A 19,623-nucleotide genomic window follows, 5' to 3' on the forward strand; every position below is an offset into this window, starting at 1 on the left:
AGTTCCAGCACGTTCTTGTTAACTAGAGCGATGGGGGCTAGTGGGAAAATGGAGAGACTAGTTCATCATGTTAGCCTAGTTAACAGAGGCAGAAACAGACAGCAAGAAAATCAATCCTGCCTTTCAAATGCAGTATCACTGCTCTGTTCATACAGTACATATTCTGCCCTAATGATACAAATGACCGTAGGGCACAAGTGGAGCATGGCCCCCTTTCCTACTTACATGTGTCTCATTTAGCCTAGCGAAGACTTCCGTTCATTTTTTTTCGGTGGAAGTGCTCAAGTGATTGTTGCTCGCTTACATCAGCTTGTTTTAAATCAGGTCATGTGAGTTTTACCTACTGTTGAAAACTCTGTTGCACCAAGAGCATCTGGTGCAAAAATTCAAGCACTTTTATTGGTTGGATGAAGTTACTTTTGTTGGCATAAAGGACTCTTTCGAAATGTTACACATTAATGTATATTCTGATAAACTTTTGATCTGATGAGATACAGAAGTCTATTACTGTCCTCTTTGGGGCTGTCAAAGATCCCAGGACACTAACAGACACACAAGTGTGGCCTGGCAAAACAAGCCCTTGACATTTCCTTGACATTTGTTGACATTTCTGAACCCGTGTAGACATGGAAAGAGAAGTTAATCAGAACTTGGATAGAATATTGATGCACAACTGCCAACAGGACGTCTGTAACATCACAGTAAGGCAGTGATTCTTCACCCCTTGTGTAGGTTGCATCGCTTCGTGCCTCCCCCAAAGAAATGTATGATCTCAAACTTAGAATTTGAATTAAACAAAACATTAAATGATACAATGTAGAGCTGTTGGTTGGTAGCTATATTTTTGTTATATATATGTGTTTTGGGGTGTTGGGGCCCGGGGTAACGCTTTACAAGTAGCATTACGTAATAATATTACTTTTCTGAAGTAACGAGTAAAGTAACGCATAACTTTATAAATGTAAACATTAATATTTGAGTTACTTTTTTTAAAAAGTAATGCGAGTTACTTTTCAGTTTAATTAATTAAATTTAAAAATAAAATAATGTACTGAATTAAACTGAACATATTAATGTAGAATTACGTGCACTGTGTGCCTTAGCAGGAACAGTTTAAGAGCCCTATTTTAACGATCTAAGCGCACTTTTGCTAATTTAACGACGGGAAAAATGGTTTGTGCGCCGAGCGCATGGTCAAAAGGGTTGGTCCTATTGTAAAAGCAAGTTGCGCTGGCGTTATGTCTAATCCCTATTTAGATGATGGACTTTGTAAACTGAAAAACTAAGCGGAGGAAGAAGATCCCCAGTTTAAGATTAATGTTAAATATTTGTGTTGTTTTCACTTGTATTGAAATTGTTATTTTTTTATTAAAACCTTTAAAACCTGTTTTCTTTTAGTCATTGAAGTAAAAAAACAGGCTTGTAATTGCTTGTAAATTATTTTTTGATGATATTGGATAGCCATACATTTAAAGTAAGTAAGATAAGGTTTGTACTCTAAAAATACTTTATTTGTAACAAACAGGAGATAAAGATTTACAAACGGCTCTCTGCGCGTTTCAGCACTTTGGACAGCGTTTTTTTTAGCAAAGAGTTTTTTTTAAGCATTACTTAAAAATGTTTCTCATCTCACCATATCCACAGGTACAGAGTCATCATATACAATAAATCCGTGAGGTAGCATTTAAAAAAACATTTAAAAACAGATGCATTTGTTTAAAGCAAAGCATTTATTAACTTACCAGGCTGCAGGTGAAGCAGCTCTTTGCGCCTTCTAACGTCTCATAATTAGTCCTCATTTATGTCCAAGAGACTCAATAATAATCTTTTACATTCAATCCTTTAATCTTTCATATTTAAAAGCGTTTTTGTGCTGCTGCGCATTCATGTACTTTTTGATAAGCAAACCCGCGTTGTCCTCACGTTAGGCGCATATTACTAATGCGCTCTTTAATCAACATAACACACACTGCGCCATTGACTTTAGACTTTAGAACAGGTTTTTGTTGTTCAATGGCGTAGTCTATTTTAGTTGCCTCAAAGTAGCAACGCGCCAACAATGCGTCTGAACACAACTCGTTTTAAGACCAGAACGCCCATGGGCGCAAAAGGGGGCGCAAATGCATTTGCTATTTAAACAACGCGACGCTAAACGTGAAAATTAGGGTGGAAACTAGCGAAAGACACTTGCGTCGCGCATTGCGCTGCATTGCGCCGGGTGTAAGATAGAGCCCTAAGTCAGAAATGGAGATGGCAAGCCAGAGCTTGACATTTTTGCGATTATAAAAAAACACTTGCAAAGCCCAAAAGAAATCAAGCCTCAGCCAAGTAAGAAAAAGTAGCGCAAAAGTAACTTAAAAGTGACGTAAGCATTACTTTCCATGAAAATTTTCTGGAGAGTAACTTAATATTGTAATTATTACTTTTAAAAGTAACTTTCCCCAACATGGTAAAATAATGTATGTAAAAAAATCTCAGGGGTTCGGTTTTGTCGTTGTTGTTTTTTTCATGAGAATTGTATGATTTTGCACGATTCACTTCGTATGAATTGATACGAATTAGCCAACTAGTAAAATATGTATGATTTTTCGTGAGTTTAGGCTGGCTGTACTGTGAAGGTTTCCCCATTGTTGGATCTAACAAATCCCGCCCCACTCTTATACCATTGGTTGAGCCAATGTGGTTAATTAACTCAAACAAAAGAGGGATGTTTTGATAGGACCCCAGTATTTACTTTTGTGTAAAAATCAATTTATGAATAGCTTTCTCATAGTAGAGATTAGTAGAGCATTATGCTAGCAACACAAAGGTCAAAGTTCGAGTCCCATGGAACACACATACTGATAAACTGTATACTTTTTGCACAAAAGTGCCTTTTACAAATGTAAAGATGCTTATCCTTTAAGATCAAAGGTAAATGTTTGATCTGCACCAGTTCTTGGGATATTATTTTGGTTCTGTTTGTTCTCTACCTCTACATCTTTATAAAAAAGAAAATACGGACTGTTCTTTTGAAACGCTTTCATGAACTCATGTTAGCTCACGAAATCATTACGAAAGCGGCCAGCATTCTTTTCCGATGTGCTCGCTTGCACATTATATCGCGGCAATTAAAACCAGCCGATGCTCTTTGTACAAATATGGAGGAAATTATTTTTAAGAATTTTATCAAGGCCCTCTTATCGTCGTTGGCAAATATTATGACTCACTCAAGCTCGTTCGATGTGCAGCAGAAATGCATACACATTTCAGCTCCCCTGAGTGCTGGCTTGTCCTTGAGAGAAGATCTTAAGATATGGTTGAAATGACTCGGCTAATCGAACGCAGGGATCTCCCGGAGAAAATCACTTCTGTTGGCAACACTTCCTCTCGCCGTATCTCCTCTGTCCAAATCACTGCTACCCTGCTGTGGTACCTTTATACCAACTTATATGCAATGAGAGAGTGTATATCTTTAGTGATAAGATGAGGGATAGAGTCATAGATCAAACTGTTGCCATAATATCTGCTAACACTCATTTACTATCTTTCAGTTGTATTTTTCCGGATTTAAAAACAGGGTACTGGGATTTTACTGTGTTTCTGTGTAGATACGATAACACACACATTTACGTCCTGAGGGAGAACATGACATATTGAAAATACAGTGTATAGCTGTCTGTCTGTCTGTCTGTCTGTCTGTCTGTCTGTTTGTAAATCTCTTGTTCTGCAGAAATAATCTTACCTTCCCCTGCAGAGATCTCCCATGAACGCTCCAGCTGGTGATTTTTTTCTGCATGACCAGAGGTTGACCACTAAATAGGATTAATACTTTATCTTTTCTCCTTTTTTTGTACTTTTGTGTGCTCAGATTTTGAAGGCCGTTCACACCGATCAGAACGATAATTATAAAAATAAATATAACGATAACTAGTGTCCACACCAGTGGACGATAACGTTATGTTTATCGGGTAACACTTTACTTGAAGGGGTGTTCATAAGACTGACAAGACACCTTCATAATCATGACATGACACGTGTCATGAACATGAAGGAGAGTTTATGGACGTCAAAGATGGCATTGTTTGAGATGTCTTTGTTATGAGAACTTGACATAATCCAATACATCATAACTTGTCATGACAACTTGACATTACCAAGACAACATAACTGACCACTTAAAATGTCATTAAGTGATAATACTCTATCAAATAGTTTTATAACAGCGTCATGAATATTTTTCTTGACCTCAACCACAGTGGTACAAATATAATTTGTCATTAAAACGTCATTAAGTGTTATTACTCTGTCAAATAGTTTTATAACAGGGTCATGAATATTCTTCAGTTCATTAATTTTTTTTAAGTTTCCTCCAGATATTAGAGAAATAAAATCAATCATCCAATTATAATTATAAAACTAAATAAAACTGATAAAATTACATTTGATTGTATTTGGTGAAATTTAATGAAAATAGAACAATGGTGGGTTACGCCATGCAGCATTGCTGCAAAAACAGTTAATTAAATTAAATTAATTAATTTAATTAATTAAGGGCAGTTTCTCGGACAGGGATTAGACTAGTCCTAGACTAAAATAAATGTAATAGCTGTCCAGACTCAAACAACTTGCACTGACATAAAATACATTAGTGCCCTTTGTTTTTCCTCAAAATGCACGCTGTAATGTTTTTAGTAAGGCGTGGATGTTAAAACTAGTTATATTTTCTAATTAAACTAAGGCGTAGTCCTGGCTTAAGCTAATCCATGTCTGGGAAACCACCCCTATATATCCCCCTATATATATACATTTATAAACTTTCAATAGCAGGGGACTATTCATGCGCTGCGTAATATCATTACGCCTCCTGCAGCCTTGGTACGGTAGCAAAGTCCTTGATTATTACGCTGGAATGAAAGTAATACTGCGTTTACACCAGACGCGGTAGAGGCGGCAAGAGCAAGTGATTTCAATGTTAAGTCAATGTGAAGACGTCTGGAGGTCCCGCGGATGAGGCGTGTAGCGCAGCGCGGTAGATGTGTTTTCGCCTCATTTGCGCGTCTAGTTCGCACGGATGCCGCGAATTGAGTGTTGCCGCGGCAAACGCGCAATTTGAAACATTTGAACTTTGGTGGACAAACGCGCCGTGTTAGCCAATTAGGAGTTTGCTCCTGTAGTGACGTTATTACAGGAAACAAGCAGAGTCACAGACGCCGAATTGCCTCCCATGACGCGAAGTTCCGGGTTAATGTCTCGATGACTAGAATTTCACGCGCGGCTTTTATGCGCGAATGATGCGAGTAAACTCAAAAGTTCAAGCGGCAAACTAGACGCGGTAGACGCAAATTTGATGCCTCAAACGCGGCTGGTGTGAACCAACGGTAAAGTTCTTAGCCATATCGGCCTAAAAAATCGCAACTTTTAATTTTCTGTCGGTCTTAGTACACAATGTAAATCAAATAAGTTAAGTTTTAAATAGGAACAAAGGTTAAAACTCTTTGGTTATTTTTAGGGCTGCACGATTTGGGTAATTTTTCCCATTGCGGTTATTGATGCTAACATTGCGATGTGCGGTTGCGATTATAATAAATGGTATCATGAGTCAACTTGATGGGTTTTAAGGAAAATCCACACACAGTTTAGTGATAATGCTAAAATGTATATTTGTAAAACTAGAAATGTTTTCAAATTGCCACGTGATGTAGCAACTGCTCAGTGTCAGTAATCCTAAATCCAAAATACCGCCATACAACAGACGTAGCTACCAGATCACTGTCAATCTCCTCTGCATCCATCTTTGCTCTGGTATTTCCGCGCTGCGCACACACAAGTGACGACGCAAGCCACACACGTGCATGCCACACGTGCACTGCCTTTTTTGTTCATTTTTCTTTCTTTTTTTAAACAGCAAGGAAAATCATCAAACTGTTATCAGAAAGTTTGTGTTAACAAGTCCACACATTTATTTATTTAATATAATTGCAACATTTTGATGTCATATAATCGCACAGGCTGACATCGCAATTGTGATGCGATTAATTGTGCAGCACTAGTTATTTTTGAGCGTGATGCTAATGGTCTCATCCGATTCAATGGATTATGTAATAAGCTATGCTAAAAGTGGAACCGCCAGACCCGGAGATCGGCTAACGGGATTCCAAAACGGCAAAAATCAACTGTTTAACTCTATGTGAGCTGGAAAATGAGCATATTTCTTTTTTTTTAAAGTGGCGTTAAAAATGTATAAATTAGTTGAATACCCAAAAATTCCCCAGTCATCTACAAAATGGCTTTTTTGAAAATATAACACTGTCTTGTCCAAATACTGACCGCATTAAATTCGTATATATATATATATATATATATATCCCATATTCCCACACATTCCATAGTCCAGTGAAAGCTAGTAGCGGGTGTAAGGCCACAAAGATGCACTCTTTTAGCTTCCGTTGTGCGCAGTACCACCAAATCATACATATGTATCTAAGAGTTGAGAAGTGTGTGAGTGATGTAGATTATATTGTACCTATAACATCTGCTCCGTCTGCCCTAACTCTCTGATCTGCTTCCAATTTACATTCCTGCCTGCTGATTTCTATCGCTCCACTTTGATAAATCATAGAGCGATTTACATAAAGGCAGCCCCACGCTCGGTCTCCGGGAGTCACGCGATCCTGGTGACTGAGGTTAAGCCCGAGACAGCGAGAAAGAGGGAAAGTGAATGACCGCATACATGCAGAGCGTACTTTCAATGCCAAATGATTCATATATATCTCTGGATATTAGAAATAGCATAAAGACAAAAAATCAGGATGTGAACTGGATTTAAAAAGGCATACATTTATGCATTTGGTAGATGCTTTTATCACCGTGTGCTCCCTGGGAATCGAGCCCATGAATACCAACTAAGCTGGAGGAGGGGTAAATAATAAAAGCATTATTATTATAGGTGAACTGCTACTTTAAGGTCAGGGAAATACATATACAGGTGCACTTCGCATTCATTTAGAGAAGCTAGATGAATGCACGTGGGCATAAGCAATGCTACAGTGATGTTTAGTAAGAAGCCAAATTTCTATTGACTGGAATTGTTTATAGAATTCAGAGTTGAAATGATAAATAAAATGCATATCTACAAGTAAATTACTTTGCTAGCTGCAGTGATGAAAGCACAATTTTTAGTGTGTTCTTCAGTGTCAGGTTGTGGTTACGAATCAATACGTTTTCAATGAGCCATGGCTGCCTGGGCCACATACAGTAGTCTCTGGGCATAACATTTTGATACAAAAAGCAAATGCGATTTAAGTACAAATAATCAATACCTGTTATGTTAACCAATCAGAATGTTAGCTCTGTTTCAAAAAATGGTCTCCACCCTCTTAACATTCATGCATTCACATGGCAGATGCTGCTTTTATTCAATGCAACATTCAGAGTATTCAAGCTATACATTAAATTAATTTGTGTGTTCCCTGGGAATCGAACCCATGATGACCTTGGTTTTATTACGTGTATAGATCGAGCTTCATTTATGAAAGTCACACCAGACCTATCCAAACACAGGAGGCATGAGTCTTGTCAAATATAGGCAGGTTTTGACCTTGCTGCTCTCATTTATACAGCCCAGATGAGTCCTCGGTTAGAAGCTCTGTTCTGGCCACACAGAGAGGAGAAAGGAAAGACAGAGGTCATAGGTTAGGATAACCCAGCCATGTTTCCCCCCTTCTCATTTCTATGCTATCACTGTCATAGATACTACCACATGCCTTGTTAGGGTTACATAACTCCCCGTTTAAATAGCGTATTAGATTAAGAAGCTGCTTTGTGGGAAAAAGATTGGGACACAGATTGACACTTTAACAGGAAATAATATAAATATGATATAAAGTGTCACGAGCTATAGAATTGGAGTAAATGTAAGGTATGTTTGATATCCCTATTGTTAGAGGAACGTTCAAATATTGTATATGAAGCGGAATACAAATTCACATATGACATGTACGCTGGCTTTCCAAGTAACAGTGTTCCCCCGGGTCATTGAAATCTTAAAAATTTTGTGAATCTGGGGGGGGGATTCAAGGCCCTGGTAAGTTTTTTTAAAATATACATACATAGATACAGGTCATTGAAAGTACTTGAATCTATTTTACGCAAGAAGTTTTATGGAAAAAAATCATAATTATTGCATAGTTGTGTTTGACACATGAAAACGTCTTAGGTTCCCTGAGAAGGGAACGAGACGCTGTGTCTCCGTAACGCTGTCCATGGCAATATTTCAGATAGTGATATACTTCCTGGCTCTTGCATCACCCTGTCTTTGTCGTTAAGCCTCACCATTGGTTGAATTTGATATACACATTTAGACACACTTATCCCTGGAGGCATCCCCAGCAGTGACGCAGCGCGAGTTCCCTCGAAAGTGAACTGTAACAATGTATCCTAAAAGGAAACACGATGTAACCTTGCTCTCATTTGAAATGTGCCCCACATTTAGTCCTTGAATTTGAGGGTATTGAACCTGGAAAGTCCTTGAAACGTCCTTGAATTTGAAGTTAACTAAGGTGTGGGAACCCTGAAGTAAGACACATCAAATAAAAACAAAAATAGTTCTTTCACATTTTTAACCTTGTTGTTGATTATTTCAAGCATGTAATTTATAGATCTAATTTCCCTTTGAAATATTTTAGACACAGCATGCAAAAATGATGGGGTTCATGCCATTTTAACTTTTTGACATAAATATATACAGTATAGTCAGTCATTACAATAAAATTAAAGGCATTTACTCTCATTACTGCTTTTTCGGAAGAAAATGTACTTGTAAAAATGTGGTTTAGAGAAACGAAAATGAATATAAAAGAGTCAAGGTTCCTATGCTAAGGATGGTGATGAAAATCTGGGAATTTTAGATGATAAATATTGCACGGAATAATTATGGAATTGTGACTCACCAGGACTATACATGAGCGGTTTTGCAAAGTGTTTTCAGTTTGAAGAGCTCTTACATTTCCGCACAAGTCTAGGACTTGTCCAGAAACGTAAGAGCTCTCCAATCTGAAAACACTTTGCACTGACATATCTTAAAATATACATCAGTGCCCTTTGTTTTGCCTCAAAATGAACACAAGTAATGTTTTAGTAAGATATGTTATATTTCCTAATTAAACTAAGGTCTAGACCTGGTTTAAGCTAATCCCTGTCCGGAAAACCACCCCATGGTAGTGCAGATGTGGCCAGTCCAAATGCTTTTAAGCACCCTACTACATACCCAAAATATAAATGGGAAGTGTCACAGATCAAAATGATGGGACGATGGCCCTGGTCTTTATCAGCTTTGTGCCTATAACCCTGAAAAAACTATTGCTTACAACATCCATTTTCCAAACCTCTGTAGGGCGCGGGAAGAATCTTGGGACATAGGGCACACCCTGGATAATTTTTTTAATAAATTGAACCGTTGCATTTCCATGTAACCTTTAAAAAAGTTGTTTAGTTTTGGATACCTCTAATTTAAGAGCCCTTGATACCTCTTCTCTTATACCCAATGGATTAGAAGAGTGGAACTTTAGCAAAGTTCCTGGCAGGACCTTCTCTTCCAAAGGGGAATGCTGCATAGCTTGTTACATCAGATTTTTTACTAATGAAGATGGAAGAAAACCCAGCGGAAAAGATGAAACAAAGCACGGAAATTATTTTTCAAAAAGCACATGATAATAAAAGGAAAATCTTGTCTGCAAGCTGATTAGTATTTGGTAATTGCGTATTACATCAAGTCCCACTATTACAAAAACTTCTTATTTAATTATTTATATATAATAATTTTCTGCTGGATATATTTTTTCATTTTTATGTCTTTATAATATAAAAAAGTTTTGAAAAACTAGTTTACAAAATATTTTAATTAAAACATATCTCAGTATGGGTCTGATTTATTTAATAAAGGCCTACTTTTTGTAGGTGGAGTTTTTTTTTTGTGTAAAAAGGCAACAAGGTACAAAATGGTGAACCCAAGTAACCAAGGCACCACAAAAGCATTAACATAACTGTTTTTAACCACATACCCTAATGGCATAATTGCTAATTTGCTAGACTTTCACTGAATGCTGTAACTCACTGATCAATATAATGACATCTGCAGGACTGTAATAAAAGGCTTTAGCACAATAGTGACCGGTCATTACACTGGCATTAATGAAATATAGTATTTAATCAATTATTTAATTTAAAATTCAGTGGGGAAGTACACACTATTGACTGTCATTTACAGACAGACAGATACAAGTAGTCCATCATTGGTCTATCAATATCAGTTTTCTCATGCCACTTGAGAATCTATATTATTGATTAATGGAACATTACTGTTAAATTATGTTATAGTTTTGTATTCAGTATTAGATGGGATTTTACATTTTTATTTAATATTCAGATTGATGAGGTTAAAACTGAAAATACATTTGTTTTTAAAATACACAACTTAGAAACAGTAGCAAATGCATGAATTAAATGCTAATTATCCATTTGATGACATTTTGCAAACAAGATAAAGTAGTTATTTTTTAAATGTCCATATGATTAATCACTTTATGGCTAAAAGTAGTCAATTTTCTTATTGTACAGTAAGAGTCATCCAGAATAATTGGGTTCTGCCAAAACATCCTATATAAACCTATAACATTTGTGATTTATACGTTTACTTTTATGTTCTTGTTTGTTTCATGTTTATTTTCATTAAAATACATATAAACCTTCTAACTTTACTTAATAAAAAAGCTGTTTTCCCCCAGGTGGTATAGTTATGGCATTTACCAGAAGCTAATTAGTCCAGACTACCAGCCAAACCTTGATTCTTTGGAGCTAACCAATGGTTGAGTTACTGTCATGCCCAATCTTTAGCTCACCTTCACTCATAAAGACATAAGCACACATTTCCCCTAAAAATAAACTGACCAGTGGACCAATCACATTATTTTAATTAAATTCTATATATATTTATAACTACAAAATATTGTTCCATTATTGCAATTTTGTAGAGGACAATGCTGGAGTTAGTTAATATTTTTAGGTTACTTTATGCAGAGATATAGGTCTACTGTAGGTATTTAAAACCAGTCTACATTTTTAGGATTAATGTACTATATTTTAATCCTATAGTTTGAAATCCAAGGATTTAAAGCTTGAAATGTAACATTACTGTAGATTTACAGGAAGTAATGTTATAATAGCTTTTTATTATTAAAATATAGCTTGCTGTAAATATATTTTGTATAAACCCCCTTCATTTGCTTTTGACTAAATTGTATTCTGTTGCATCATTCTGGTACATTCATTTATATCTTCACCCTGTACTTCTTGATGTGTTTTTATTGTTTTACCATAGGTGGCAGTGAAGTAAAACTTGAGGTTGATTCACTTTTACAGACTTATGCGCTTAAAAGTTTTAATGTAAGGTGATCAGTGCTGCACATACAAAAACAATATTTTTTACTGATCATATATTAAAAATGATTGATTTAATGATTAAATTCTTTATGAATGTGTGTTAATAAGTGTTATTTGTAGCCATGTTTTTTTTTTATAATGATCATCATACGGATCATCATACCATTGTTCAAAAAACATGCAGATTTCTTTATATTTTGCTGATTTTTTTCTCTTGATTTGTACTCAAATGCTATATGCTTTATATTTTCTGTATACCAGAGGAGAAAAAATAGTTTATACATCCTGATTTATTATCTGAGAACATAAAGACATTTTAGGTATCTGTTTAAACATAAAAACTCAAACTGTCTGCTCAAAGTTGACTATCATCAAATTTTAAAGACTGAATATAAAATATATAAAAGCTGAATTCACAAATATTGCTTTGACGTCACCTATTAAGGTTTGTTGTTGGTTCACCCCCTTTAACCAAAGCTTGCCTTAGAAAGCTGTTAAAGTTGGCCAGCTGCCATACAAAGCTACATTTCCTTAAATGTCCTAAAATTAAAGCATTTGGCAGACATCTTAATTACACTAAATTACAAATATCAGCAATATGCACTCGTGGTGTTTTCTTTTTTTTTCTTCTTTTTTTTAAATCTGCACAATAAAAATGGTGTAGTCATATAGTGAGTTTGGTTCAATCCCAAAATCTTCCAGGATTTACTGCCTTAAAATTAACAACAACCTTCCAGCTGTTTCACCAGACCTGTTAGTACCACATTGAATGACATTTTCTTAGTCAAGTCAGAAGACAGAGGGAGTTTGTGCTGCCTCTGATTGGCTAAATTTGATGGAAGGGCGGGGATTGGAAGTTGAATCTGAATCCAGCTGTGAATTGGTTCGCATGAGCGGATTCGTGCTATAGACCGTTTTGCCGACAGGGAGAATCATTGGAGACTTCTGTATTTTCGCAATAATGGACAAGACTTCGGCACAGAGACCTCACTTGCGCATCCTGTAATTTGCGATGGAGCACAATCTTAAGGTTTTCCTTTAGATATGCAGACAGAAAATCACAGCTTGCACATTTTGAGAAGAATTCTTAAGGATCGCACTTATTGTCCAAGGATTTAATCGTCAGTGTCGTGAATACTTTTGAGCTTTAGATCTGCGGTGCTCTAACTGAAGAAGACAAAACTTACTATTGTTATTTTTTACCTTTCTTGCGTTACTTTTAAGTGTGCGCGCAAAAGGAGAAAACGCGCGGAGCGCACAATTGGGAAGCAGTTTTTGCAGGACTTGTCTTGGTTTTGCTGGTTGTTGCTCGTCAAAATTAAACCTTAAGATGTTGTCCAAGCGTCCCTGAGATGCTCATAAACCTGCCTGTGCATTAACTGCCACCTGGAAACTCCGCTCGCGAGCTTCATTTGATCCTATTCTCTCTCATCATTTGGACTGCTTTTTGCCAGCAGAAATGATCATGCGATGAATAAGCTCGATTTGGGCATTTTCTCAGAAGCTATTACAGGTAAGAAATCAACATTTATAATATTTGACTGCATTATTGGTAAAATATGCTACTTATTTGATTATTACGATGACGCTTTTGTATTTTAAGATACAGCTAAGTTGTTAAGTTAGCTACAATATAATATAATATCATTTTAAAATATAGAATTACTTTGTATCAAGTTATTTTCACCAAAATTTCCTCGCGGTGGCTAAATTGTTTTTTCTCTACTGTGTTTCTCCTCAGTAGCCTACACATCCATCAATAAATATTGGCCAGTATAAAAATATTATTTACCTCACATGTACTTTAACTTTTAATGTTTTTAAATACTCAATTCATATTTTTTTAATGTTCATTGTTAAATGGAGATCTTATGCGAACCTCGTTTGATTCATTTATCTTTCAATTTTTTTATGCATCTTCACATTTCTTAATCGCCTCTCTGGACAAACTATACAGGCGTTTGTTTATTAACTGATGCGCAGCTATTAATGTATGCATTTTGCTGCACGTTTCCTCTCCTGAAGGGGGTGAATGATGGCTGAAGATGGAGGAAATATCTCCGAGGACCATCAGTTGAAGGAAGCAGAGGGAAGCTCTCTTCCAAGGACTTTTATACGACTTAACGACCTGTCCGGTGGCGGGGAGCGCGGCGAGCTGGAGTCTGATGGAGACGAGAGGCGGGAGAGCGCAGCCGGAGCAGCGGCGGAGGAGGCGGCGTCCGCTGGCGACGGGGAAGTCTTGCCCTATCCCACTTTGGCACCGGTTGTGTTTTTCTACCTGAAGCAAACGACGCGCCCGAGGAGTTGGTGTCTGAAAATGGTTTGCAATCCATATCCTTTCAAATTCAAATGCAAGTCCTTTGCCTCACCTGGATGGCGAGGACGCGCTTTCGAGTGCGCGCACCTGTACAGGTAGGACGCGCTAAGGTTAACGACGGCATACTGTAGCTTTCAGCCGGCGCGATCAAAGGTTTGAAAACATATTCGACACGTCATTAAATAAGTTGTGTTTATTTTTCAAGTTGTGTCACCCTTAGGAAAATTAACTATGGTTTTATTATAGTAAAAGTGTGGTGATCATATTTTTTGGTGGATTGGCCATAGATTTACTAAATTACCGTGAGATCATGGGAAGTTTGTGGTTGCTATGGCTTTGCTACAAATACCATACAGTAGTTATACTATGGTCATTGTAGTACAACCCTAATTTTCATAAAGAATAATACAGGCTAATGTAAATCCTCTCCCCCTAAAAGTTTAATAACTGATAAAAAAGGCTTCATCCAGTGAAGACTCTTTTTAGGAAAGTGCTGTGAGGAAAATTTAAATGCGTTTCTGCTGAACGAAAGATTTTTACACTCCAACACAATAGATCCTGCACAATATCATGATTTATTAGATCTGACGTACACAATGTTACCCCAAAAGTCTCATAACTGCACTTGAGTCCATTTGTATGACAAACAAGTTAAGGACGGTCATTATATCCCATTAACTGGCCAACAAGGCATTTCTATTTGGCAATTGATGCCATTACCTCAGTTTTTAGTGTTGATGAGATAAGTTATTTGCTTGGTGTCTTGAATTTCTAGGGCAAAGGATTACACATACAGAGTGTTGTTGTCTTTGTATTTGAGCTATTTGACTCAACAGCCAATCTGATAATAACTGTGAGTGTATTGGTTAAAAGTTCATAAGGTGCTGTATTATAAAAACATCTTAAAGGGATAGTTAGCCAAAAACTAAAATTCTGTCATCATGTCATCATCAAGCACACAGTTGACAATACCCAATGACTTCCATAGTCCATATATAGTATTTATCCCATTTTTATCCCATGGAAGTCAGTTTATATGTCAACTGTGATGTTACCATCATTTATCCAAATATCGTTTTATTTTTCAACAGAAGAAACTTGCAACTTCCATCATTGGATGAACTTTTCACATAATGACGCGTGACCTTTTGACGTGCTTACGCAAATACATAATAATACGTAAAGTCGCGTTGGCGTGTCACACGGCTACTGCAAGACGAGAAGTTGTGATTTAAAATTGCTTATTTTTATTGTTCTTGTCAAAAATGACTATTGTTGACTCAGTTGGGATTGTTTAGAGCCCTTTGAAACTGCTTAAAATGGTATTTTTATGAAAGTGGACTATTCCTTTAAGACTTAAGAAGTTTCTGTAATATGGCTATCTAAACCTCATATTCAAGATCGACCAATCATTCATTGTCTGGTATAGCTTTTAGTTTTTCCAGGAAAATAAGGCCATTAACCATTGTTCAGTAGATCTGTGTTTCATTCTGAACACTCAATCGCTATACATATTCCTGAATTCATGCCGTTGCGATTCGTTATACTGCAGTTTAAGTGAAATCCACTGAGAGTTCCTCACAAGCGGTTTAGATTAGTCACATCTATCTTTAAATGACTGTAATTGTTAGGGTGTTGTTGGAAGCTCTCATCTCTGCAGCAGTTCGATGATTTCATTTTGTATCTTAAGAGGCTTTCCTTGTTCGGCTGCCAGTCGTTTCTCTGCGAAGAGAAGAAAAACTGACTTGATTGCAACAGCGTGAGGTCTGGATACGGCTAGCGTGTGTGAGTCAGAGGTGTGGCCTTGCACTTGGATATAGGTGATCTGTTTGGTTTTAGATGGACTCGCAAGCTGCCTCATGAAAGGAAAGAATGCTCTTTTGGATAGGGCAACTGGCTGGATGTGATTGTGATGTCTGGGTTCAGATGTTTTGTTTTCCTTCAGTAGGAAATATGATGAGCCTTGCGGGTTCTGAAAGGCTGCCCAATCAAACACACTCGTCTTTCCCCGGCTCTTGTTTCTCATCCTCCTCACGCTCTTTTACTCAATCTGAGAAGCCCACGTCTCTGAAAGGTAAGACCGTTTTATAAAACTGGGTGTAAGTGGGCCTTGTGGTTCTTTGTGCTTGAGATATCGGCTGCTATTGGGATTTCTGTCTGCTCGCTGTTGTATTTCCATATCCTAAATACCACCGTTTCCACCATGATGGCACAGAGGTCCAATGTACACCTGCACTCAGCAAAGGGATCTTATTAAATGTGGTCCAGGAAGATATGTGGAATTCACTCTTTTTGAATCGTTGTATCTCACACGCAATCTGTTCACCATGCAGCAGGGATCAATGAACAGGCTAGATATTTATTTTTATAAATGGTACATGTAGTAGTGAGCTATACTACAAAGTTTGGGTTGGGTCAAATACGGACATTTATTAGTTTATTTCAAACCAGCGGATGTGTTTGTGCATATTTTACCCAACCATGGGATGAAACAACCTAGCATTTTTGTGTTTTAGTTCAAATACCATAATGCAGCTACAAGTCCAATCATACAGTGACATTTGCATAAATGGGAGTGTCCTTTTCACATCCCACTGCAGATTTACTCCCAGCATTGCTTCATGGGATCATCTCATGTAATGATTCCTCATATAGCAATTTCGTTCCTAGATCATTGTTGTGGCTTGTAATATAGTCTGAAACCTCGGGACTCATTATAGTCGTAAGATTGTATTTTTATGTGTGGTCTTCGTGACCTTTAATACATTTCTGTAGCCATTAGATAAAGGTCACTGTTTTTTAATAGTTATCTCCGATCGATCCTCTGTTCTTCCCATTGGAAGCCGGTGTAAAATGTTTGCTCTGTTTAATATGCATTGGAGAAGCTCATTGTCACACTTTTTCCACTTGGGGAATGTAATATTTGAGAATTTGAAATTCACAAATGCATGTCAATGTTTAAACGTCTGTAAGTTTCTTCGTAATTTGGGTAGTGCATCAGTGGTGTCACTCACCCAGTTCATCTGAAAAGTCACTTTATGTGATGGATTGGCTAATAATGAAGGGGTTTTCTAAGTGCTTGTGTGTGTCTGTTACATATCAATGAATACTTTTAAAGCCTTGGTGAGTTATCATTCTGTCATTCATTAGAACTTTACTCCCATAAGTGTTACTTAGGCTTATTAAACTTATGACTTGTCCTTCTTCATTTCCGAAGTGCCTCCGGTATAATATTTGTAGCAGTCAGCTTTGACATTGAGGGTTTGTGTGTGTACGTATAGTGCATGTAGTGTATATGTGTGGACAGAGGGAGTTTGTGTGACTGAGGTGTATGTTTTCAAGTTCATCTCTTGGATGCATGGCAGGCATATGACAGGCATCCACTCAGCCAGTGACCTAAGAATAGAGAATATTGGCAGACAATTGGGAACGGTTACACTTATATCTTACTATTGCAGCAAAAAGCCAACAGGAAATAGCATTCAACTTAAACTCAAGCATCAGGATAGACAATAGGTGCTTTTAAATTCATTGATAGCCTATTTGTATTTAAAAAATAATAATAATTTGGCAGCCATTTCTGTGTGTCATCCAAAGCAACTTGTCTATTTAAGCTATATCAGTATGGGATTGCATGTACTTTTCCTGGGAATGGCAGTTGTGACCTTGGTGTTCCTAGCTTCAGAAAAGCGTACTTTGCCTTTCGATGTCTTTGTGATTGTTATACATTGACATGTTTATTCATCTAACATGTATTTCCCTCCAAATGAATAACTTAACATGGAAGACACTTAAACCTTGTTTACACTGTCAGTCCAAATCAGATTTTGGTGCATATCTAATTGGAATCCAATCACATTTAGAACGTGTGGTGTGAACGGCCAAAAATCGCATGAAATCCGCGTTTTTTAAATCCGTTTCAGGTTACATACAGAGATGTTTGAAATCCATTTCAAACCGCATTTCCAGAAATCCATTTTAGTCTGACCGCTCTGATCACATATGTGTAGCTTTTTGGTTACGTCATGCTGTCAGGTCCCGTAAACGCAACCCCAGCGGGTGATTCTCAGGAAATCCAGACTTAGAAGGTGTCCAACATCAGATTTTTAAAAAGCCTTTGAAGCCAATTTTTTTTGCACATATAAGATTAAGGTCAGAACCATTATTTTTAGAGGATTTAAAAATATTTCCTATAGTATTATTTCCATTTGTTAGATTATCATTATCAAAAATTATCATTACCGCAACATGATATTACATTAAATATATGCATTTACCAACTCATGTTTCGGTAATGAGAACTAAAAAGTTGTCTAGGTACTATGACAAACAAACATTTTTCTTGGAGACATTTATATTCCTTATTATTGTCTCTACATTTACCAATGATCACCAAATACCACATGTTTCTTTATTGTAAATGTTTATAGTATAACATGCAATGAAGCTTTTTAATTTTTAGATTTTTTAATTATACATTTTCCATGTCAAAGAACCCAAATCATGGACACGTTGCGGTAATGAAAATTTTCCCCTTAAATTTGGAAAAACAACAAAATTGGTTTATGATGTCATTTGAAATCATGTGCAAAATAGTACATGAAGAGATTTTTGTAACGGTATGCTTCTTATTTTGATACTCTTACTTTGCATTTACTTTATTTATCAAAATGTTTCATGACACCTCATAAGTCTAATTTCGCGAGAATCACCCCAGTGCAAACTTTGGAGTAGTCCATTTCTGTCGAAATGATAGGGGTGTTTGGGAAAGTCCATGTATAGGGAAATATAGTTTCTACAACATCAGACGTCGAGGCAGATTGTCGTGCCAGCGCGACGTCATTGCCATAGAAACAGTGCAGATAATCCGGGACATGGCAGAACGCTAGGACGCACAGATCGGATCTGAAAAGTTGTCAAATCGGATATGCACCAAAATCAGATATGAACTGACAGTGTAAACAAAGTATTAAAATGGCCAATTCCTCTTAAATGTGTTAAGGAGCCAGCTTGTTCATTTAAAAACACAGATAAACTGCTGTGTATTTCCCTTTTTTCAAATCCAGCTGTTATTTAAAGCAAATTGTCAGAGTTTCAACTAATCCTTGCTGAGCCTCACTATCATATATATCATATATATATATATATATATATATATATATATATATATGATAGTGATATATATATTCAAGTCATCAAAATCCCATTAAAACCAAACTTGTTTTCTTAATTGCACTTTTTAGCGAGGCAGAGCCATAACAGACTAAATTGATGCAGCGTACAGTAAATAACGTATGAGGAAATACATGAGGCGTGTTTAACCTAAAAACAACTTAATTTAGAATGAAAGAGGGAGTAACAGTAAACAAAATCTCCTTTACTTTGGAGACTATGTGCCTTTAGGGCTTTATCATTTCAAGTCCTCATTATGAACTTACACATTACGTGAGTTTCTCAGTCTTTAGGATGTCTCTGCACATGGCCAGAGTATCATCTCCAGCGTGCTTCTTTGATGGTAATAAGCCCGCGAGACCCCACGCTAGCTATTTCAGACCATCTCCAGACTTTCGAAACCAAGTACCATCAAGTTCAGCAGATGAGCGTTTGATAATGTCTGTGTTCAATTTGGGTCTTTAAGTGTACGCATAGTTTTGGCCATCTTATGTTAAGGCTCTACAGACCAAATTCGATTGCTACACCATTAGAGGTCATTTAACAAACTATTGACAGATCTTCAATGTACATTAAAAGAGCTTTCAAACTTGTGGATGACAGGCACTCAGGATTTTATTCTGTTATAATGATGCACAGCTGCTTATAGGATATCCTATAGCTGTATACTGTATCAGCTATGAATGTAACTATTAGAAGTGCAGAGTTGAACCCCT

General features: G+C 36.8%; 1 protein-coding gene across 11 annotated transcripts in view; it reads left to right on the forward strand.

The window, feature by feature from the left end:
- Positions 1-12,245: 12,245 nt before the first annotated feature.
- Positions 12,246-19,623, forward strand: part of cacna1g (calcium channel, voltage-dependent, T type, alpha 1G subunit) — a 272,840-nt gene continuing 265,462 nt past the window's right edge. For 3 of the 11 annotated variants that reach the window (XM_055176553.2, XM_055176556.2, XM_055176555.2), the window contains exons 1-2: positions 12,258-12,931; positions 13,444-13,748. In XM_055176553.2, the coding sequence (XP_055032528.2) occupies positions 13,451-13,748 (298 nt within the window). In that variant the 5' untranslated portion in view covers positions 12,258-12,931; positions 13,444-13,450. Of the gene's footprint in view, positions 12,932-13,443; positions 13,749-19,623 lie in introns of all 11 variants that reach the window. The other 8 variants (XM_055176559.2, XM_055176554.2, XM_073867001.1 and 5 more) reach the window with 5 other exon arrangements.

Source organism: Misgurnus anguillicaudatus, chromosome 4, assembly GCF_027580225.2.
Source record: "Misgurnus anguillicaudatus chromosome 4, ASM2758022v2, whole genome shotgun sequence".
In the NCBI taxonomy this organism is placed as follows: Eukaryota; Metazoa; Chordata; class Actinopteri; order Cypriniformes; family Cobitidae; genus Misgurnus; species Misgurnus anguillicaudatus.